At 41.5% G+C, this 24,152-nt stretch overlaps 1 protein-coding gene across 5 annotated transcripts in view; it reads right to left on the bottom strand.

The window, feature by feature from the left end:
• Positions 1 to 24,152, bottom strand: part of chd7 (chromodomain helicase DNA binding protein 7) — a 250,095-nt gene that overhangs the window by 121,564 nt on the left and 104,379 nt on the right. For all 5 annotated transcript variants that reach the window (XM_078216215.1, XM_078216216.1, XM_078216213.1 and 2 more), the window contains exon 4: positions 5,141 to 5,276. In XM_078216215.1, coding sequence (XP_078072341.1) covers positions 5,141 to 5,276 — 136 coding nt within the window. The remainder of the gene's footprint in view (positions 1 to 5,140; positions 5,277 to 24,152) is intronic.

The raw sequence follows: 24,152 nt of genomic DNA, 5'->3' as shown, positions 1-24,152 counted from the left end.
CGATATGTATTTCTGGACAGGTCAAACTGCCTTTATTAGGTTAGAAACAGGTATTTTATTCTGTTAAACTTTTTTGGCACAACCATTGCGATTTTAATGCATTTATACACTATATTGTGTTTAATATGCGCTCAGACTTGCAGAAGTTCAAGATTAAACAGTGATGATGGCTTTATTATATCCCGCACACTAACTGAGAAACTTGTGCTAAGACATGCAGGCATGAGTGATTTTGGCCTTACTTTAGGAACCAATTCCCCGTTTATATCATTGTTTCTATAGGAAAATTGGTTTCAACTTACAACCTGATTTTTAGGAACCCACCATATTGCAAAGTCAGAGGACTGCCTGCATGCTACATAGTGAGTTAACAGCTTGCAAGTGTAGCAATGATCAAGTGGTAGGGTTTTCCCTCAGCCTGTGCAGGTGGATATGGTCTTGATGATAATAGGATAAGTGTAGAATACTGGAAATACTGGATTAATCTGCATTGGTAATTAAATAGGATAGATCAGGACTTGTGCTGTAGAACCTGCCAGAACTAGAAGGTAGGCATATCTTCCACTGGAACTGAACACAAGGGCAGGGGGAGGAAGAAGCATAAGAAAGATAATCAAACAGAGTTCTGGAAAAAACTACAAAGAAGAAACCTAGTGGAAACTGTCTCAACAATTAATAACCAGAACAGAAGGCAAAAGAAATGCACAAAATGCTGGAATTAGCAAGCAGCCTCACCAGCACCCATGAAGAAAACACTGAGTGAAGCCCCAAATCTCAATCAGTTTTGACAAAGGATCCCCATCTCCTGCATATTTATTTCCAGCATTCTGTACCACTTAGACAATGGGAGAGAAAGCCAAGAGCTCAAATAGTACATTTAGTGTGAATGGTAGAGGATTGAATGGTATCCAGGTGAAGATGAGGAATTGAATTGATTTATTATAGTCACATGTATTGGGATAAAGTGAAAAGTATTTTCTTGCGCACAATGGAAACAGAACATACTGTTCATAGAGTACATAGGGAAGAAGAAAAGCATAGGGTACAGAATATAGTGTTGCAGATACTAATAGGGTGAGGAGAAACATCACCTTAATATGTAAAAGGACCATTCAAAAGTCTGATGGCAGCAGGGAAGAAGCTGTTCTCGAGTCGGATGGTATGGGTTCTACTTTTATATCTTTTTCCCAACAAGAGAGTATATCCGAGGTGCGTGGCGTCCTTGATTATGCTGGTTGCTTTCCCGAGGCAGCAGGAAGTGTAGATTGAGTCAATGGATGGGAGGCTGGTTTGCGTGATGCACTGGGCTACGTTCACAACTCTTTTTAGTTTCTTGCGGTCTTGGTCAGAGCAGCAGCCATACCAAGCTGTGATGCATCTGGAAAGAATGCTTTCTATTGTACATCTGTAAAAATTGGTGAGTTGTAGTGGACATGCTAAATTTCCTTAGCCTCTGAGAAAGTAGAAGCATTGGTGAGCTTTAACTATAACGCAGCGTGGAGGGACCAGGACAGATTTGTTGGTGATCTGAACACCTAGAAACTTGAAGCTCTCAACAATCTCCATTTCACCACTTTTGATGTAGACAGAGACATGTCCTCCACTACGTTTCCTGAAGTCAATGACTATCTCCTTTGTTTTACTGATATTGAGGAAGAGATTATTGTTGTCACACCATTTCACCAGATTCTCTATCGCCTTCCTGTATGCTGTCTCATCATTGTTTGAGATCCGACCCACTACAGCGGTATCATCAGCAAACTTGAAAATGGAATTTGGCCACACAGTCATAAGTGCATAAGGAGTATAGCAAGGGGCTGCGGCCACAGCTTGCGAGGCACTGGTGTTGAGGATAATTGTGGAGGGGGTGTCATTGCCCATCCTCACTGATTGCGGTCTTTGGGTTAGGAAGTTTAAGATCCAATCACAGAGGGAGGAGTCAAGCCCTTGGCCAGAGAGTTTGGAGACAGGTTGTGCTGGGTAATGGTTTTTTTGGGCTTGTTGGGAGGGAAAAACCAGACAGCTTCAAGTTTTTAGGTGTCCAGATAATCAACAACCTGTCCTGGTCCCCCCAGGCTGACACAATAGTTAAGAAAGCCCACCAATGTCTCTACTTTCTCAGAAGACTAAGGAAATTTGGCATGACAACTATGACTCTCACCAACTTTTACAGATGCACCATGGAAAGCATTCTTTCTCTTTGTAACACAGTTTGGTATGGCTCCTGCTCTGCCCAAGACCGCAAGAAACTCCAAAAGGTCGTGAATGTAGCCCAATCCATCGCGCAAACCAGCCTCCCATCCATTGGCTCTGTCTACACTTCTCGCTGTCTAGACAAAGCAGCCAGCATAATTAAGGATCCTATGCACCCGGACATTCTCCCTTGCACCTTCTTCTGTCGGGAAAAAGAGACAAAAGTCTGAGGTTATGTACCAACCGACACAAGAACAGCTTCTTCCCTGCTGCCATCAGACTTTTGAATGGACCTATCCTGCATTAAGTTGATCTTTCTCTACACCCTAGCTATAACTGTAACACTACATGCTGCACTCTCTCATTTCCTTCTCTATGAATGGTATGCTTTGTCTGTATACTTTTCACTGTCTACTAATACATGTGACAATAATAAATCAAATCAAAATCAAATGTTGTACTGTTTTTGGGAGTTGAAATGCAAAGTAACAGGAAGATAAGGATCATATTTGCAAACAAAATAGCGGCGTTCAACATTCATCCAATCTTCATTTGGTCTCCCAGCATTGACTAAGCTAAATCCAACAGAATACACTCAGTTGGAGGATGTGTAAATTATTGTCTCACATTAGAAGAGTATAGTCGCCCTGCATGGCGATATAAGAGAAGAGAATGGGTGTTATACTTCATACAGTTGTACGTGAAAATGTCAAAGAGTAACTAGGCAGAATCTTTTATGGCATCCACCTTGCTTCCCATATTGGTAATCCATCCCTCTTGCTGCCCTCAGGACATAATATTTGTTACCATATTCAGTTCTATTAAAATCATTTTCTGCTATGAACACACCCTCTTCACCAAGCCCATTTTCTGCTCTCTGAGACACTTCTCCACTGGATACACTTGCTTATTCTTCCACATCTCTGAATTTCTCTGTACAACTGTACCCTGCCTCAAACACACTCTCAGACAGTACATTCCAGATCCTAACCACTTGCTGTGTGTAAAATCTTGTGGCACCATTGCTTCTCTTGCCAATTACATTGAATCTGTGCCCATGGTTTCAAATCTTTCATCAATGGGAACAGTTTCTCCAGACCATCTCATCTCAAGCTTCTCTTCTCCAAGGAAAGCAATCCAAACTTCTCCAATCTTTGTAACTGAAGTTACTCATCCTTGGAACTGTTCTCCTTCATTTTTTCTGCACTGTCCAGAAGGCCTTCACATCCTTCATAAGAACTAGATGCAAGACTCCAGTTAGGACGGCACGGTGACACAGTAGTTGGCACTGCTGCTTCACAGCACAAGGGACACGGGTTCGATTCTGCTCTATGGGTGACTGTGTGTGTGGACTTTGCGTATTTTCCCTGTGTCTGCAGGAGTTTCCTCTGGGTACTCTGGTTTCCTCCCACAGTCCAAAGATGTGGTTAGGTGGATTGGCCGTGCTAAATGCATGGGGTTACAGGGTTGGACAGAGGGGAGGGCCTGAGTAAGCTGCACTTTTGAAGATTCAATGGGCCAATGGAAATTCAACTCAATGGGCCGAACAGCTTCTCTCTGCACTATAGGAACTCTATGAAGCCACACCAGTATTTTAAACAGGTTTATTATAACTTCCTTGCATTTGTACCCTCTGCTCCTATTGATAAAGCCCTGATGCTGTAAGCTTTATTAACTGCTCTTTCAACCGTTCCTGCCACATTCAATATATGCACCCAGATACCTCTGCCCCTGCATCCCCTTAGAATATCTCTTTGCATTCTTCTTGCCAGAATAAATCACTTCACACTTCTCTTCAAATTTCATCCAAAACATGGCACTTACAGTATAGCACTCCCTCAGAAATACATTGAAGTGTCAAACTAAATTACGTGTTTATGTTCTGGAGCAGGGTTTTATCCTGCAACCTTCTGTCTCAGCGGACAGTTCAACCACCAAACCAAATCAATGATTGTTGACAGGATTTATTTTTTGTTGGTTGCCCTCCCTAGGAAATTGAGCAGGTCAAAGTCAATGATAATAGCACACTGTATATGGTATAATGTAGAAGAAAATAACTTGATAGACCAAAATTAGGTATTCCTGCATATAGTGCAAGCCTTTTGTAGCGGGCTGATTTGATTTGTCTTGTTTAACTCACACATGTGATAATTCAAAGAAGGCAGCACCCAATGAAGAATATCGAGAGCGCACGCAAAGTAAATGCTTAAGTTTGGTGTTGAAGTCAAACTCGAGATATCGTACTGGTTCATTTGCATGACAGAAATCAACTTAGTTCAAACAAGTCACATTCTGGCAAATTAACTTGCATTTCCTCATGCACAATTCAAAAGAAAATTGGAAAAGGATATAACTGTCCACTATAACCAATGGAGCACGCATTACTTTTAATACATTTGCTTGGGGAAATAGACTTTAATGATTTTTATCCAGTTTTTTCAATTATTTGAACAAACGGACAATCAACTTTTCACAATACCACTTGTGATATAAAGCGGACAAATATAATAATGCCCTTAAATAAAAGCAAATACTGTTGGAAATACTAACATTGAGCATGCGTGGAAAAAGAAAATTGTTAACTTTTCTGTCTCCACAGATGTTGCCTGACCTTTGAAATATTCCCAGCATTTTCTGTTTATTGCAGTTTTCAAGCATTCACATTACTCTGCGTTTGTTCCCTTTATAATCTTTGTTTTCTTAAACACCAATTTTAGTAAGGTTTCCCATTTATTAACACAGACCACCTACAGTGGCGCAACTCATCACTTTGTTTTTACCTGATGAACATAACAGAAGTTAAAACAATGGTAACATGGGCCAGTACACTAAACTTTTAATTAGAAAATACATAAAGGTCATAATATACAAGCAATTATGTATTCTATATGCACAATTCGCAACCAAAATTTTAAATTTATACTTGGATAAATTAAGCTGCATTCACCTGAACTCCTAATTCATCCTCTTCCTGTGGAGATGGAGGTGGTGTTTTGTCCATATCTGAATTTTCAGGGGAAGATTCATGTTTCCTTTTACCTTTTTTCTTTCCAACAGTTGATTCTGGTGTGTTTTTCTTGTTGCTACAAAATATTAACATCTATCAGTATAAAGTTTAACGGTAAGCAAAAGTATTCATAATATTCCAAATAATACTTGAAAATTCTATTGGCTTCTTTTGAAATTGTATTTTGGCTCACAAAAATACCAATCCAACACATGAAATAGAAGGACAATCAATGGGTAAAATTAGGCAATTAGAAGCCTACTTACATTTCTGTTCTATGTTATTCCTACTTAATTGAACATTTGAGACTCTCAAAAATGTTAGATTAATCACTATAGGTGTAGCCAGCCATTTTTTCCAATCGTACAATTCCACATATAGTACAAGCCCTCTTCACTATTCATCTGAATACAACAGCTAAGACATCAAAGCTACCTGTGCTCACGGAACTGTACTCTGCAGAAGTTAACATCTTCGAGTAATGAAGAGAGCTTCCCAACCAGCTTGTAAGTTAAAACATTATTTGGGCACAGCATGAAGCTACAATATCGACAGAGCAAGTATATCACTGAAGTGCTGAAATTGGCTTTACCATTATTTGACTCCAATTGGATTTAAAAATCTTCCTGTGGAGTTCCCTTGGAAGGTGGCTATTCAACAGCTCCTGCTGCAAAAGATGTGCATGGGCATGGAGAGACTATTTAAGCATCACTTGGCTCTCATTTGACTAGCTTGATGATCCTCCTTGATGACTACCCAAAACTGACAACTTATGCAATGTACCAGAGCATAGCAGGCACTTTGGAAATGTATCCGAGAAAGAAAGGAGCTAGGGGTGGGGGAGTGCAGGAACTGGGATGGCAGAGGTATACTCACAAAAGGCAGGAAAATTCAAGAACATGCTGTGTTGCCAGTTCGAGCATCTATTGCCTCTTTCATTTAAAACTGAGAATGTGCCTGACAACAAAGTCAACATATTGCTGCAAGCAACAAAGATGGGCTAAGAGTGGGAAGAAAGTTCAAAAGTGAGAGTGATGAATGATGGATAGGGAAAAGGAAGATGGAGAGATGAAACACAGACATTAGAATTTAAGAGAATTTATTGGTGCCTTTCCCGATAATTTTTTGTGTGGAAAGCACTCCATTCAAATAGGTGAATACATTCAATATGCACAGACTGCATCTATTTGAATAATGAGAATCAATTTAATAGGGCTGGCATTAGTGCATGTTTGTGAACACAATGACGACAAAATTTGCACGATCCTTCAACTTCCCTGTGAACTAGTATCCCTTCCATTATTCCTGCCTATCTGATGGGAATCCCTTTAAATTCTCTCAATTTTCTCAGTCTCTCCTTACCTGACCCAGACCTCAATCCTCCTCTGTCCCCAGTTACCAAAGGACAGCTCTAACTTCTAAGCAAATCTCACCTTGAATGTAATGCTATCCATTGCCAGAAAAGGACAATTTTTAAATTAACAAAATTAATAGTTAAAATGCATATTTTCTAGGAATAGAAAACAACCTATTTAAATTGAGGTAATTGGGGTGTCATCTTATAAACATTATAAAGTGCAACAAACATTAAGGAGACAAAAAGCTCAGCACTGTGCAAAAAGCTCGGCGATGGACACAAATGGGGATAAAAGAATTGAAGAAAGAAAGTTACATCATGCAAAAGCAGAATTCAAATTTACACCTCAAGAATTATCATTCCTTCTTCAAAGGAAAAATTGTCAGCCCAGGAATTGAGATTGCATTATTTTATACCAGTTTTAATACATTCCATTCCATTTCCAATGGCTGAAAGAACTTTACAGATTAAGAGGCAACTCTGCGAGCGCTCACTGTTAAAATGTCTAAAATAAATCCAGTTAGAGTTACAAAGTAACACCAGTTCTATTGGCTTGTTTTTAGAAATATTCACACACAAGCAGTTCCTGTTACAATCAGCAGCCTTTGATCAAGTAATCCTCCATTTTGTAATTTCAAATCATTCAGGCACATTTAAAATAGCACAGCACAGGAAAAGGCCATTAGACCCACCGAGCCTACGTCCATTCCAATTCCACGCTCCTTCCCAAGAGATTTAATTCCTTTTGGAAAGCCAGTATTGAATATATTCCCACCAACCTAGGAGAGGCACTGCAATCCAAGGGTAGATAGTGACATAGTGGTAATATCACTCAGTTAGCAATCCAGAGGCCCAGACATAGTTTTGGGAACATGGGTTCAAATCCCACAATGGCATCTGGAGGAATCCGAATTTAATCAATGAATATGGAAGTAATATCTCTGTAATAGCGACTATGAAACTACAAAAACCCACCTGGCTCACTAATATTCTGTCTGCTATCCTTACCTGGTCTGGGCTGCATGTGATTCCAGGTCTACAGCAAAGTGGCTGAATCTTAACTGCCCTGAAATGGCAACGAGCAAGCCACTCCATTAAAGGGCAATGAGGTATGGCAACAATACTGGCCTTGCGAGTGAGGCTCACATCCCACAAAGAATTTTAAAAATCCTATTTGTTGCATAAAAAAACAGTTTTGGGTATTTTGTCCATCAGTTGAGAGTAGTGTGCCCCATGCCTCTATAAGAATGTATAACATGGAGATCAGGCACATCACATCTTTTGCCTCTCCTTTAAAATCCTTGTTTGCTTTTGCCTCTTCCCCAAGCCCCACCCTGAGTTTCTCATTAAGATATCCCCCAAGTCATTAGATAATCCCCCAAGACATCCTTTCCCAAGGCATGGTACATTGGGGAAACCATGCAGACGCTACGACAACAGATGAATGAACACCGCTCGACAATCACCAGGCAAGACTGTTCTCTTCCTGTTGGGGAGCACTTCAGCGATCACGGGCAATCGGCCTCTGATCTTCGCGTAAGCGTTCTCCAAGGCGGCCTTCACGACACACGACAGCGCAGAGTCGCTGAGCAGAAACTGATAGCCAAGTTCCACACACATGAGGACGGCCTCAACTGGGATCTTGGGTTCATGTCACACTATCTGTAACCCCCACAGCTTGTCTGGACTTGCAGAATCTCACTGGCTGTCCTGTCTGGAGACAATACACATCTCTTTAACCTGTGCTTAATGCTCCCTCCATTCACATTGTTTGTACCTTTAAGACTTGATTATCTGTAAAGACTGCATTCCAATCATTATTCTGTAAATTGAGTTTGTGTCTCTGTATGCCCTGCTTGTGAGCATTTCTCCACTCCACCTGACGAAGGGGCAGCGTTCTGAAAGCTAGTGGCATTTGCTACCAAATAAACCTGTTGGACTTTAACTTGGTGTTGTTAAACTTCTTGCTGTGTTTACCCCACTCCAACGCCGGCATCTCCACATCATAACTTCAAATTAACCAAGATGTAACACATTATTACCCAGAGGTCAAATTAAACTACTACATCCAATTTCATGCGATAACATTCAGTAGGAAAAAAAATCAAAGCAATGTTTTTATACACCTTGAAGTCTATCATGTTTATTCCCAAGAAAATTTAGCAGAAACTATGCTATTAAAATCAATTCTTAATACTCTTTTTGCTACTCCTGTCTGCTATAGCTTCTAAGTGTCGTCTTTTACTGTCAGATAAGAGGTAGTGGGCCTTGTCACATGATGTGCAGTGAGAGAAGCCACTGACAGATCCAGTTTGCATTTATTGGAGAGGCTTGTGGAGAAAATTAGGCCCTTAATGGCTCTCTTCCCTGTCACTCTGCTTTTCCTCCCAACCTTCTTGTTCTCGTGACCCTTTTTTTGTCTCTTTGCCTGTCCCATATCCATTTACCTCAAAAAGTAAATAAAGTTTGGCAAATTAAGATGAGAACAGACACTGTCTGCCTCTGTCTCACATGCTCAGTCTTAAACATTGGCAATTCAAAAGTTTACAATTTGATATTTAATGTGATAGTGAGAAGCTGTTACATTTTTAAAAGATAAACTAGAATTAGGATGAGAAAAGACATTGACGACTAAATATGCTTTCTAAAGTATACTAGACTCATTAAATACAGAATCTTTGCTTTGAGGATTTAGTATAAACTTCCCCTGAATCACAAGATAAGCTGTGGACCATCCATCACCAAGATCGTTTATTTTCACCTCGATAATGTTGTCCGAACTCTTCCCCTGCCTCAGCTCATCTGCTGCTGAAACCCTCATCTATGGCTGTTACCTCGAAACTTGATTATCTCAACGCTCTCTTGCCAACCGCCTGAACTTTTACCTCTGTAAACCTGAATTCATTCAAAACTCTCTTGCCCGTGTCTTTATTGCACTCATTTAATTCTTGACTCGAGCATCCGGATTTTAATTGCTCCACCACTGGTGGCCATGCCTTTGGTTGCCTCAGCCCTAAGCTTGAATTTTCCCCTAAACCTCTCTGGTTCTGTACCACTTATCTAATTTAACACCCTCTTTGAAATCTACCTCTTTGACCAATATTAGGGCAGATAATCAAAAAGTCACATTGTGGTTCCTTGTCTAATTTTGCTTCATACCATTTCTGTGAAGCATTTTTTGATTTATAAGATTAATGACACAATATAAATTCAGATGTTTGTTGAACAAATCTTCTGAAATCTATCCTTCAGCTATCAAATATATTCTCCATCTGCATGCCACCACTGCAAAACCAAGTATGCTTTTGGTGCTACCCTTGCCATTGTCCCAGGATTCTGTTCCCTTGACTAGATTAGAGTTTTCCCTTTGTACCCCTCAGCTTTCTTCACTCTACCAATTGTGACAATTATGCCTAGATCTCTCAGAATTGTCTCTGATTATCCCAGCCTCTGAGTTCCTCCCATCACAGTTACTATCTCAATGGCATCCCAATCAGTCAGTAGAGCTACAATTATTGTCTTTTCCAAATTTATCCTCAAGAACATTTTCACTTTCAAGTAAAGGTCTTTTCTATTCACAAGCTCACAATGGATGATTTTATAAGATGGCATTGTACTCACTGAAACATGACTCACCCGATGACAACTTCAATCTCTTTCCTTCCTCAGAAGCTTGCCTGGTTATCTCTTGGAGCAGTGATCTGCCTAAAAGCAGGGCCTTTGTTTATTTCTCCACGTTGTGGACTTGAACTTCTCTTCAGTTGCTCATAGGAACCTCCCATTTTGTGTCATAGAACAATATGACTAGGGAATAGAATACATGAATACATAGCTGCTTTCCTCGTGCATGCTTGAATGGAGCACAAGTCCTCTTCCCAAAGGATATGCCATGCGCTCAAGGTTCTAACTTTTCCACCATCACCACCAAAAAGTCTTTGGTCAAGGCTCACAATCCAACCCTAAGCACAGGCTTCTCATTTGGCCCATGAACTCCTCTCAAAAGGGCAGGGCCAATCACTTCCAGAGTTCTCAAATGACCCTATTGCAGGTCAGTTAAACATTCAACTTTTGAACTGCCTTAATAACTATGGTGAGATAACAGTCGTCTTCAATTCACATTTAGGCCTCTTCCTTTAGTGCAATATATTAATCTTCAAAACTCATTAAATACCATCTCACGCCCACTGAATTTCATTCTCAGCAAGCTTCCCTCTACTCTCATTTTTTGCACTAATTCTAATTCTGGATTCCAATCTACAATTCAATTAGTCATCCTCCTGAGAATTAATTGCTTTCTTATCCATCAACCTCACTTTTTTTCATAAACACTCCACCCATAATTTGACCACTCTCTTTGCCTTCACATAGTACACAGGGTCTTGATCACGAACCACACTTGTTCTGGACTCCATTGCCCTCTGCAATTATATGGCCAAGCTGAAATCAATGAATCTGCAATTTTGGCACACTTTAATTTTTATCCAATTAAGGAAAAAAATGTATTTGCGTAACACCTTTCGCAAACTCAGGACATCCCAAAGCTCTTTACAATTAATCAAATACTTGTTAAATGTCGTCATTTTGTAGGTAAAATCAGATAATCTGCATAAAGCAAGGTTCTCTGGTGAGGAAGCAATAGTTTACCTGAATCTGCCTTAGCAACCTAAGTGCCTGGAAAATTACTTGTGTTATGATAAATTCTTCTGAATCTTTTCTAGGGTTACAATATAACCCATGAGAGATTAAAACTGAGCATAATTCTTAAGATGCAGTTCTGCTGGACTATTAAGTGGTTAAAAGAGTGAGACCCAAGGGTATACAATTCAATCTAATCTAGAATATGGAGGTTCTGATTCAGTTTAGATCATTTGATTTTTAATTCATCATTATTAAGCAACAGTTTGGAGATCTCAAAGTACTTCTCCATTTTCAGACAGCAAGGAGGAGTGTTATAGCACATGTTGACATTTTTATTGGTTATTTCATTTTCTGATGTAAATTACACAAATTGGGGACAATTCATTGTGTGCAAACTGAACAGGACCAGTTGGAAAATTGTGCTTAATGGATTTGAGCTTTCTTATTCAGAAAAGAATTAAAGAATTAATTCCATTCATCCAAAATAATTGATTTGGATATTTGTGTTTTACTTCGGAATTAAAAATGTTAAAAATGGCAAAAAGGTGACTGGTTCATATTCCCTTCATTAAATGATTAAAAGTGGTATATTCAAACCAAAATCAAATTAACAAATTACGTTGTAGGATAGACTATAACAGCAACTTTTGGTATTGCAATCGGAGAATTAGAAAGCTGGTTCACACTGAAGGATATGACTTCTCTCAGATTTGATGCAAATTATGCTCTCTGGTGTGATGCATGCTCTAGAAGTTAACTGTGAAGATAACTGTCTCTGGCGCACTAACCAAGCTAACTCTAGCAATATGGGAACCCAAAGGAAAAATCCTACTGATGAACCATTCTTTCCTTTTAATTGGACACACCACTTTCAATAGAAGACAATGGGTGGCATCATAAAACAAAGCTCGGGTCCAAATTGATCCAAACCGGAATGGGTTGTGCTCCATTAGAAAATATACTTTTTAAAAACTATAAGGAACAATATGCACGTCCAAGGAACTCAGTTTATCTTATTTTTATGAAGTGAAGTCAAATGACAAAAAAATGACAAAAAGACATGCTAAACCATGTACCAATCTCTCACATAGCCAAAACTCATTCATGTCATTCTCAGCACTATTTCCACACCAATTACTTCAGTATTTACTAAACACTGCCATCAGCTTCTCTTGCCATGAGACTCCATTTCCAGCATTTATTTCCGCTCTAACTGCCACAAATCATACAATACTACAGCTGAACACTGGGGCCCCCTTTCCTTTCATCTGCACGCCAAGAGCAACAAGATTACCCTGGTAACCAGCAGTCACATGACCAGCACCTGCTCTTTTGGCTTGATGCCACTGACTAAAGCCATCTGCTTCCCTCAATCAGCTATCACCATTCTCAACACCTGCACAGCAGCATTTTGCGGTTTCTTTTATCAAATCAGTGCAAAAGGTGTTCTAAAACATTACACATTTCTCAAATTTGTTTAAATCAAAAAGACAATGGCCAACAGCTCGATTCCTTGCCAAAATCATGTTCTAAGTACTAGTTAATTATTCTTTCCAAATCGCACTGAATTTACAGTTCCAAGGCTGCACTGACCAACAGCACAAAGTAGGAGAAAGTGAGTTTCAAAATGATTTAAGGTGAGACAAAGTTGGCATTAAGCTAAATATAAATGCCATGGGCAATCCTGGACAATAAGCCAGGCATAACATTTCTGTTTAGTATCAGCTGTACAGCACAAATCAAATGACATCAAAAATTTTCACTACCATTTATTTTTAAAGTATATACACACACAAAGTAGTTAACATGCTTTCGTCCACATAATGAAAAGCTCACAATTCCAACCAATATTAGATTACAGCTGTGTTATCCTTAGTGGTGATATACCATGGAGATGACAGTTAATCAAGTACTTTACCACCTTGCTTCTGTAATAAGTTCAAGACTGATAACATTTGTTGATTGCAAAATTCCATTTCTTTGTAACTTTACCAACTTATCCAACCAGTAGTGTTTCTTTAGTAACAGGATGCTACAGTCCATTTGGTTGCAGAATATGTTTTTTTCCTCCCTGAATCATGGGTCTGTCTCCTAGAAGTATATTTTGATATTAGTATTCTTGATCCATCAATAATCCATTGCAAGTAATGGCAATGTCACTGGACAAGTAATCCAGAGAGACCCAGGCTAATGCTCTGGGGATACAGGTTCAAATTGCACCATGGCAGCTGGTGGAATTTAAATTCCAGTGATAAATCTGGAATTAAAAGCTAGTCTAAGGGTGACCACAAAACCATTATTGATCATCATAAAAACCATCTGATTCACTCCTTTAGAGAAGGAAATCTGCCATCCTTACCTGGCCCGGTCTACATGTGACTCCAGACCCACAGCAATGTAGTTGCCTATGAACTGTCCTCGGAAATAGTCCAGCAAGCCGCTCTGTTGTATAATACCACAACAAACTTTAAAAATGAAACTGGCTGGACCACCAGACATCAACAACAAACCCAGCCCTGTCGACCCTGCAAAGTCATCTTTACTAACAATTGGGGGTCGGTGCTAAAATTATGACAGCTGCCTCAGACTAGCCATGCAACATATACTCTCAGAATCAATGTACCTAATACCATCACCTTCCCTGGGTATATCCTGTTGCATAGATGGGACAGACCCACCAGAAGTAGCAGCACAGTAGTATACAGCTGGATGGCAATTTCCCTTGAAGTCTCATGGTATCAGGTCAAACATGAGTAAGGAAATCTTCTGCTGGTTACCAACTATCCATTTCCCTCCTGCCCCAACAACCACCACCATGTAGAAGGACAAGAACAGCAGATACCTGGAAACACCACATGGAGGTTCCCTTCCAATTCACTCACCATCCTGACTTGGAAATATATCACCATTCCTTCACTGTCATTGGGCCAAAATCCTGAAACTTCCTCCCTAATAACAGTGGGTGCACCTACACCTCAGGAACTGCAGCGGTTTAAGAAGGCAACTCACCACCATCTTCTCAAGGGCAACTAGGGATGGACAATAAATGCTGGTCTAACCAGCGATGCTCACATCTCAAAATGAAAAAATTCCTCCATCTTGAGGAAACACCATTGGTAGCAAGAGTACAACATACCCTAGGTAGGGAACTTCAATTTCAATCACCAAGAGTGGCTTGGAAGCATCACTACTGACTGAACTGGTTTGGTCCTCAAGGACATAGCTGCTAGACTTGGTCTTTGGCAACTGGTGACAGAGCCAACAAGAGGGAAAAAACCTATCTAACCTTGTCCATGCCAATCTACCTGCCACAGATACATCTTTCCATTACAGTAATGATAGGAGTGACCACTGCACAGTCTCTATGCAGGCGAAGCTCTCATCATCGTATTGAGGGTATCCTCCATTTTGCTGTGTGGCACTACCACCATGTTAAATAGTATAGATTTTGAACAGATTTGGCAACTCAAATCTGGGCATCCATGAATTGCTGTGGACTGTCAGCAGCAGCAGAATCATAAACAGCCACAATCTATAATCTCATGGTCTGGAATATCCCCTACTCTATTACCACCAAGCCAGGGGATCAACCCTGGTTCACTGAAGACTGCAGGTGGTTATGCACTCTTAGCATGCCATTTAGAGGCATGCCTAAAAATTAGATATCAGCTTGGTCAAACTTGTGTGCCAAACAGCAGAAGCAGCATGTGATACACAGAGCTATGTGATTTCACAACTAACAGATCAAATCTAAGATCTGCAGCCCTGCCACATTCAATCATGAATGAGTTGTTAAGGAAAGAATCGGATCTCTCAGGGACCTCTTAGAACCAAAGGAAGTAGGTGAGATCCTAAACGAATACTTTGCATCAGTATTCACAAAGGAGAGGGACATGTTGACTGGTAGTGTCTGAGAGAGATGTGTTGACCCGTTAGAAAAAAATCTCAATTACAAGGGAGGAAGTGTTAGGTTTTTTAGGAAACATTAAGACAGACAAATCCCCAGGGCTGGATGGCATCTATCCTAGACTCCTCAGGGAGGCAAGAGATGAAATTGCTGGGCCTCTAACAGAAATCTTTGTCTCTTCGCTGGACACAGGTGAGGTCCCAGAGGATTGGAGGATAGCAAATGTGGTCCCGTTATTTAAGAAGGGTAGCAAGGTTAACTCAGGTAATTATAGGCCGGTGAGCTTGACGTCCATGGTAGGGAAATTGTTGGAGAATATTCTTAGAGAAAAAGATATATGCGCATTTAGAACTGAATAATCTCATTAGCGATAGACAGCATGGTTTTGTACGAGGGAGGTCATGCCACACAAATTTGATTGAGTTTTTTTGAGGAGGTGACAAAAACGATTGACAAGGGAAGGGCCGTAGATGTCGTCTATATGGATTTTAGTAAAGCGTTTGACAAGGTCCCTCATGGCAGGCTGGTGCAAAAGGTTAAATCTCACGGGATAAAAGGTGAGCTAGCTAGATGGGTGGAGAACTGGCTTAGCCATAGAAGACAAAGGGTAACAGTGGAGGGGTCTTTTTCCGGTTGGAGGTCTGTGACTAGTGGTGTTCCGCAGGGCTCTGTACTGGGATCTCTGCTGTTTGTGATATATATAAATGATTTGGAGGAAGATGTAGCTGGCGTGATCAGTAAGTTTGCGGACGACACAAAGATTGCTGGAGTTGCGGATAGTGATGAACATTGTCAGAGAATACAGCAGGATATAGATAGGCTGGAACATTGGGCGGAGAAATGGCAGATGGAATTTAATCCAGATAAATGCGAAGTGATGCATTTTGGTAGATCTAATGTAAGGGGGAGCTATACCATAAATGGCAGAACCATCAGGAGTATAGACACACAGAGGGACCTGGGTGTACAAGTCCACAGATCCTTAAAGGTGGCAGCACAGGTGGAGAGGGTGGTGAAGAAGGCATATGGCATGCTTGCCTTTATTGGACTGGGCATAGAATATAAAAGTTGGCATATGATGTTGCGGCTGTATAGAACGTTGGTTAGGCCACATTTGGAATACTGCGTCCAGTTCTGGTCGCCACACTACCAGAAGGACGTGGAGGCTTTGGAGAGAGTACAGAAAAGGTTTACCAGGATATTGCCTGGTATGGAGGGTCTTTGCTATGAGGAGAGATTGGGTAAACTGGGAATGTTCTCCTTGGAAAGACGGAGGATGAGGGGGTGACCTAATAGAGGTGTATAAAATTATGAAGGGCATAGATAGGGTGAACAGTGGGAAGCTTTTTCCCAGGTCGGAGGTGACGAACACAAGGGGTCACAGGTTCAAGGTGAGGTGGACAAGGTTCAACACAGATGTCGGGGGACGTATTTTACACAGAGGGTGGTGGGGGCCTGGAATGCACTGCCAAGCAAGGTGATTGAGGCGGACACCCTGGGATCGTTTAAGACTTATCTAGATAGCCACATGAACAGACTGGGAATAGAGGGATACAAATGAATGGTCTAGTTGGGCACATGAGCGGCGCAGGTTTGGAGGGCCGAAGGGCCTGTTCCTGTGCTGTATTGTTCTTTGTTCTTAAACCACTAATTGGAGAAGGTGCAACAAATGTCCCCATTCTCAATAATGGGGGAATCCAGCACAGTGTAAAAGACAAGGCGGAAACATTTTGTAGCCATCTTCAGCCAGAAATGCCAAGTAGATGACCGCCTCGAGAGGTCCGCAATGTTACAGATGCCAGTCTTCCACTAATTTGATTGATTCCATGTGATACGAAAAGACAGCTGAAGGCACTGGATTTTACAAAGCCTATGGGCCCTGATAATATGCTGGCAACAGTACTGAAGACTTGTGCTTCAGAACTTGCTACGCCCCTGGACAAGCTGCTCCTGTACAGCTACAATACGAGCATCTACCCCAGTTTGGTGATTGCTCTTTTAAGGGTCAATCTGCAGAGAAAGCGTCACATGTGCCTGGAACGAATTGGGGAGCAGGGTGGGTGATCACCTTTGTAAGCAGGATTTGCTGTTCTAGAACCATTTTGGGAGTTGGGAGCTGGCTGCAGCCGCAGACCACAGAGCCTCTTTAGCCTTTACCTGAAAATCTTGTTTTTCCCTTAACTGGTGGCAAGAATTATTACACCTGGCAATGTGGAAAATTACCCAGGTATATCCTGTCCAAAAAATAGCAGGGCAAATTCAATCCAGCAAATTCCCACCCCATCAGTAAAGTGATAGAAAGTGTTGACAACAGTGCTGTCTTACTCAGCAACAACCTGCTCACTGATGTTCAATTTGGGTTCCACCAGGCTCACTCAGTTCCTGACCTTATTACAGCCTCAGTCCAAACATGGACAAGAGCTCAATTCCAGAGGGGAGATAACTGTCCTTGACATCAAGACAGCATTTGACCTCATGTGGCATTAAGGATCTCCAGCAAAGTGAAATCTATGGGAATCGGGGAAAACACTCCATTGGTTTGAATCATACCCAGCACAAAGGAAGAAGGTGGAGTTGAAGGTTAATCATCTCAGTCTTGGGTATCACTGCAGGAGTTCCTCAGACCCAATCATTTTCAGCTGTTACATCAATGACATTCCATCCATCACAGGATCAGAAGTGAGGTTGTTCTGATTGCACAATGTTCATCACCATTCACGGTTCTTTGAACACTGAAGCAGTCCTCATGTGGCCTCTCAGGCTTGGGCTGATAAGTGACAAGTAACATTCGCACCACAGTGCCAAACAATGACCATCTCCAACAAGACAGAAGCTAACTATCTCCCTATGACAGTCAATGGCTTCATCGTCACTGAATCCCCCACTACCATCGTGATAGTTGCCCCTGATCAGAGACTGAACTGGACCAGACATATAAATACTGTGGCTGCAAGAGGTCAGAGGCTGGGAATTCTGCAGAGAATAACTCACCTCCTGACTCAAGACCTGTGCACCATCTACGATGTACAAGTCAGGAGTGTGATGGGATACTCTCCACTTGCCTGGATGAGTGCAGTTCCAACTGAACTCAATCATCTAGGACAAAGCAGCCCACTTGACTGGCTCCCCTTCTACCAACTTTAAAATTCACTGCCTCCACCACCAAAGCACAGTGGCAGCAGTGTGTACCATTTACAAGATGCACTGCAGGAACTTGGCAAGGTTCCTTCAACAGCACCTTCCAAATTTGTGACCTCTATTGCCTACAAAGACAAGGGAGCAGATGCATGGGAACACCATCACTTGCATGTTCCCCTCCAAATTACACACCATCCTGACTTGGAACTAAATCACTGTTCTTTCACTGTCACTGGGCAAAATTCAGGAACCCTCTTCGTAAAAGCACTGTGGGTGCTCCTACAACCCAGTGGACTGCAGCAGTTCATCAAGACAGTTCATCACCACCTTCTCATAAGCAATTAGGGATGGGCAATAAATGCTGGCCTAGCTAGCAACACCCATATCCCAGCAACAAATTTAAAAAGTCATATTCTCATTTTGTCCTCAAATTCTGGTACAAATATCTTCCTTCACACATCATGTGGAATTTGCTCCATGATAGTCCTACTTTATTATTTGAGCTAATACATGGTTTTGTGTACTCCCCAAAGCAAAATGATCCAATACAACATTACTGTATGGAAAGCAGCATGATGGAAGGCTGACCATACAAATGAAATTTCACAAATATTCAAGCAAAAACAAATGTATTGCATATCCACACAATTTCAAACAAATAGTCTGCTTATTCAATTTGCACAACTTCAGCACACAATGAAAAGCACATTATGAAGACCCTATTTGACCTCCTGACATTCCACCAATATTGCTACTAGTGTCACATGGTTCACTGAGTAGTGGACATAGTATAATCTGTGGATGGCAGGAACACAACAGCTGTTGTGAAAACCTGCACACTAATGCTAGCTGTCCATCTAATCTTGTAATTTTAACACTTATGACACTGGCATCTGTCCAATTGCAAGAAAAACAATTTTTGCATTTATACTGTGCTTTAATAGGAAAAAAAATCCCTTGGTGTTTCTCAGAAAAACGTTTAAACAAATTAATGAGTGAAAGGAGGAGTTATTAAATGGGTGGTTTTTAAGGAGGGTCTTAAAGGAGGCAAGCAAGATGGAACAGCAGAGAGATTTAGGAAGGGAATTCCAATGCTGACAGCTTAGACAGCTGCCTAGGGTGGGTTGATAAGTGGGGAGCGGGGGGAGGGGGGAGGGGGGAGGGGGGAGGGGGGAGGGGGGAGGGGGGAGGGGGGAAGGGGGAGGGGGGAAGGGGGAGGGGGGAAGGGGGAGGGGGGAAGGGGGAGGGGGGAAGGGGGAGGGGGGAAGGGGAGGGGGAAGGGGAGGGGGGAGGGGAGGAGGGAGGGGAGGGGGGGAGGGGAGGGGGGAGGGGAGGGGGGAGGGGAGGGGGGAGGGGAGGGGGGGAGGGGAGGGGGGAGGGGAGGGGGGAGGGGAGGGGAGGGGGGAGGGGAGGGGGGAGGGGAGGGGGAGGGGAGGGGGGAGGGGAGGGGGAGGGGAGGGGGGAGGGGAGGGGGGAGGGGAGGGGGGGGAGAGAGAAACGACACGCACAAGAGACTGAACTTGGAGGATTATAGAAGGTCACAGACATTGGGAGGGTCTAGGTCATAAAGAAATTTGAACATGAGGATAAAGGTGTTAATGCTGAAACTACATAGTGACAAGGCAATGTAGGTCAGCAAGCCTAAGAGTGATAGGTAAGCTGAACTTGATGCAAGATTGGTTATAAGCAGCAGAGTTTTGGGTGTGCTGAAGTTTATAGAAAGAAGCCAAATAGGAAAGCACCGGAAATCAAGTCTGGATGTGTCAAAGACATAGATGAGGGTTTTGGCAACAGATGTGTTGAGGCAGGCATAGGTGATGTTATGGAGGTGGGAATAGACAATCTTTGTGATGGAGAGAATATTCATTTGGAGACCAGCATCAAATGAAATATTAAAAATTGCAAACTGCCTAGTTTAATCTGATAGGAAAGAGCTTGCGGCTGAGAAGTTCGGTTTTAGTTTTCTCAATGATTCTTGTTTATGATTCTTTCCTGGGATGTGGGTATTGCTGGCAAGACCAGCATTTATTCCCCATCCTTAATTGTTATTGAATTGAGTAGCTTGCTAGATGGGTTTTTTTTTTACAATTAACAAAGGTCATAAGACTTTTAATTCCAGATTTTCAATTGAATTCAAATCATGGTGGGATGCGAATCAGGGTCCCAGAGCATTATCCTGGGTCTCTGGGTTGCTAGTCCAGTAACAATACCACTATTCCACCAGCTAGAGGATAATGCAGCTTATTCAGGACTGGATATTGAACATGCAGCATGGTGGCACAATGTTAGCACTGCTGCCTCACAGTGCCAGGGATCAATTCTGGCCTTGTGTGACTGTGCAAATTCTCCCATGTCTGCATGGGTATCATCTGGGTGCTCCAGTTTCCTTCCACAATCCAAAGATGGGTAGAGCTGGGGGCTGACAGCAAGCAAGTGGAACCCAACTCCATATGGATGATATTGTTCATGAGGTGGCATGTAGATGAGGAAAAGATGGTGCCCAATGACAGAGGCAAATGCATAGGTGAAGGAAGAGAACTGGTTGCTGGAAATGCTCAAATGTTTTTGCTCTAGCTCTGATTGCATAGATAAGAATGGAAGTCCCAATTGCTGGGTAACAGAACAAAGGCATTAAGAAGAGGATGGTGTGATTGACTATGTCAATGCAGATTACTCAAATACATTCCATTCACAAAAACAATAATCAAGCGAGCCAATTAATGTACCAACAACATAAGAGCTATTAATTATGGCATCAATTTACTTCCACTGGTCCACTGAAGCTTAGTTAGGATTCTGAGTGGGCATCAATTTACTTCCCCCAGTCCACTGAACCTTAGCTAGGATTCTGAAAGTCTTGATCCAGAAATGGACACGAGCAGAATGCAAGGGCAGCCAATGATATCCATCAGCGATAGCAAGTGAGAGAAGTATAATGAAACAATCATTCAATTGAATGGATGTTATACAAAGAGTTCAATGCCATCCAGGACACCAGGCTGGAATTGATTCGTGCTACTGCCATTTGATTAAATATTCTCCCTCTCAATCTCCATGTACAAATGCATTTTTGCTTCTCCAACTCATCAGGTTACTTTAAAAATGTCTTTCTCCCATACAACCTCTACCATAAGGAGAATAACAATTTTGGGGGAAGAAAAATCATTGCTTCCAAATTGTACACCATTCTGATTTGGTCTTGTTTTGCTGTTCAATCATCACAAGGTCAACAGCTAATAATTCTCTATTTATCAATACCATTGTGGGAGCAGGACTAAAGCATTTCAAATGACATTTTGAAGTATTAAGTCATTGCATGAGTCATTTCACAAAACACAGAATTGGAGTAGCAACTCTACAAAAATGAAAGAGAAAGGAAAATCTTACACTATGCCTATTTCTCTTTTCTCCCTGCATTGCACGCTCTGAAAACAGAGGCCAATTCATCACAAGTGATTGCAAACAACTGCTTTTCTATTTACATACAACAGCCCTTCATACTGGCAGAACTAAAATTCTTCCTGAAAATTGTTCAAAAGCAAAATATTGCCAGATTTGCCAAAAATTGTGATTTAATGAATACAAACTCTTCACATTTGCTAAAATATTGTGCTATTGAGTCATTTTGTTTTCATCTTACTAAATTCCACTAGGTTTATTCTCTAGTTTGTTCAGATTTCTGCATATGAAGCAGAAAGATAAAATCTAACAGCCACTTACATCAGTTCAAGCACATATTTTAAAAATTGAAGTGTAAATAACGCCACAAAAAAGGAGCTTCACATTTTTAATTTGAGGACAGCGAGAATGCAAAGCTTTACAGCAACCTTCAGCTTTGGTTTAATTCAGATCCTTACATCTACGAGAGATGACGGAAATGCATTCTCTGAAATTCAGTTTTATACATTTTGAAACAAGATCAATTAGCCACGATTCACAAATTATCCTAAATTATTCCCCCAAACAAGTGGGTAGGTTTACTCTAAACACAAGAGTACCTAATTCACCTACAGATTAATTATCTAAACCACAAACAAGACAGAAGTGAGCTTAGAATAAAAATTAAATTCAATAATTCGGAACTACAGATCTGCAATGGTTTCAAGTTACACCAGGTCAGGAAAATGGCTATAAAGGAACTTTGAGGTGGAATTGAGACTGAATTTCAAAGATCAAGTTCACCATTCTCTCATTTATTCATCCTCTACATATAAATAGGAAGTATACCAAATAAAGCAAATTAGTTTTTATTGCAAAAACTAACACTTTCAAGCATTATGGAGCACAGCAAACAGGGAGTACAATAAATGTGAAAATCTCTTGCTATAATCCTTTGTAAAAGATTGTAAACTGCTCCACGAGGGGAAAGGGGAGGAGAAACTGTGAAGTTTGGTGGGAAGAAGAGGTGTTGATTGATCACAGATAGATAAGGAAGCACGAAATAAGACTTCTTTTTCAGGGTCCCTGTTGGTCTAACATTTTGGTCTACTCTGACAAATGGTCCTTTCAGAGCATCGCTGCAACTTCTCCCAGGGCTTTTAAGTATAAATTAATTGTAGGATACTTTCAACAGAATTGCCAAACTTTAGCTGAAATGGAGGCACCGACCACACAAAACATAACACTCTCTTCAGTGAGTCACTAATTATGCAAATATACCCACAGCAGTTCTCAATTATAAATGAATGCACAGCAACTAAATCTGGGTGGACTATTTAGAAAATCATAGAAACCCTACAGTGCAGAAAGAGGCCATTCGGCCCATCGAGTCTGCACCGACCACGATCCCACCCAGGCCCTATCCCCATATATTTACCTGCTAATCCCTCTAACCTACACATCCCGGGACACGAAGTGGCAATTTAGCATGGCCAATTAACCTAACCCGCACATCTTTGGACTGTGGAGGAAACCGGAGCACCTGGAGGAAACCCACGCAGACACAGGAAGAATGTGCAAACTCCACACAGACAGTGACCCAAGCCCCTGGAGCTGTGAAGCAGCAGTGCTAACCACTGTGCTACCGTGCCGCCCGGTATGGTGCAAACTTTGTAAACAATTGGAGGGATAACTGCAAGCAAACTTTTTTAACTTTAAGCTTCTAGCTGTGTGGACTTCTTTTTAGGAAAGGCTGACTATCTTTCCCTGCAAAAAAGGATTAGTTGCTTTTGTTTCGAAGACAATAAGGTAACAGGTCACAACACAGCCCATTTGATACCTCAAGAACAGAGTGGAGCATTATCTGATGGGACATGACTCGCTAGAAAAGTGAAAAAGACTTGGATACACACAGCACGTTTCAGAACCTTAGGGCATCCAAAAGTACTTTGCAGTTAATTTGCACAATGGCAGGTCCCACAAACAACAATGATTTCATGACCAGATCATCTATATTTAGTGATTTTGGTCAGGACATTGGGACCAGCTCCTCTCAATCTTTGAATAGCATCTTTTAGACAATTGAATGAGGGCAGAAGGGACGTTGTTTCAATAACCCATTGAAAGTTGACCCGACTCATACGTCAGTCCCTCAATAAGAGGATGATGCCTGCCAGACTTCTTCAATTGCGTGTCTTCAACTGACTCAGCAGGCCAATCCTGGAGCCACAGGTCTTTGAGCAGACAGGACAAGAACTACCCCGAAGAAAGGAAGGACTCTCACACCAGGGTTCTGCTCTCTCTCCTGCTTTCGTCTTTTCTCCACAGCAGTTTACGTTGTCAGTTTCTGACGGCACTAAAAATATTCAGGCTCCCACCGGTGTGGCTAGAAATATAAGAAATGCACAGGGAAGCACAGTGGCTCTCCAGAGCAAGCTTTCCCAACATGGACTGGGAAGAGAACCTCAAAAACTGACTGCTAGCTAATTCTTTCCATTCCTCCCTGTTTATTTGTCAACAAGATTGTACACTTA

This window comes from Mustelus asterias, chromosome 7 (assembly GCF_964213995.1).
Source record: "Mustelus asterias chromosome 7, sMusAst1.hap1.1, whole genome shotgun sequence".
NCBI lineage: Eukaryota > Metazoa > Chordata > Chondrichthyes > Carcharhiniformes > Triakidae > Mustelus > Mustelus asterias.
This window is presented reverse-complemented; position numbering and strand designations above follow the sequence as displayed.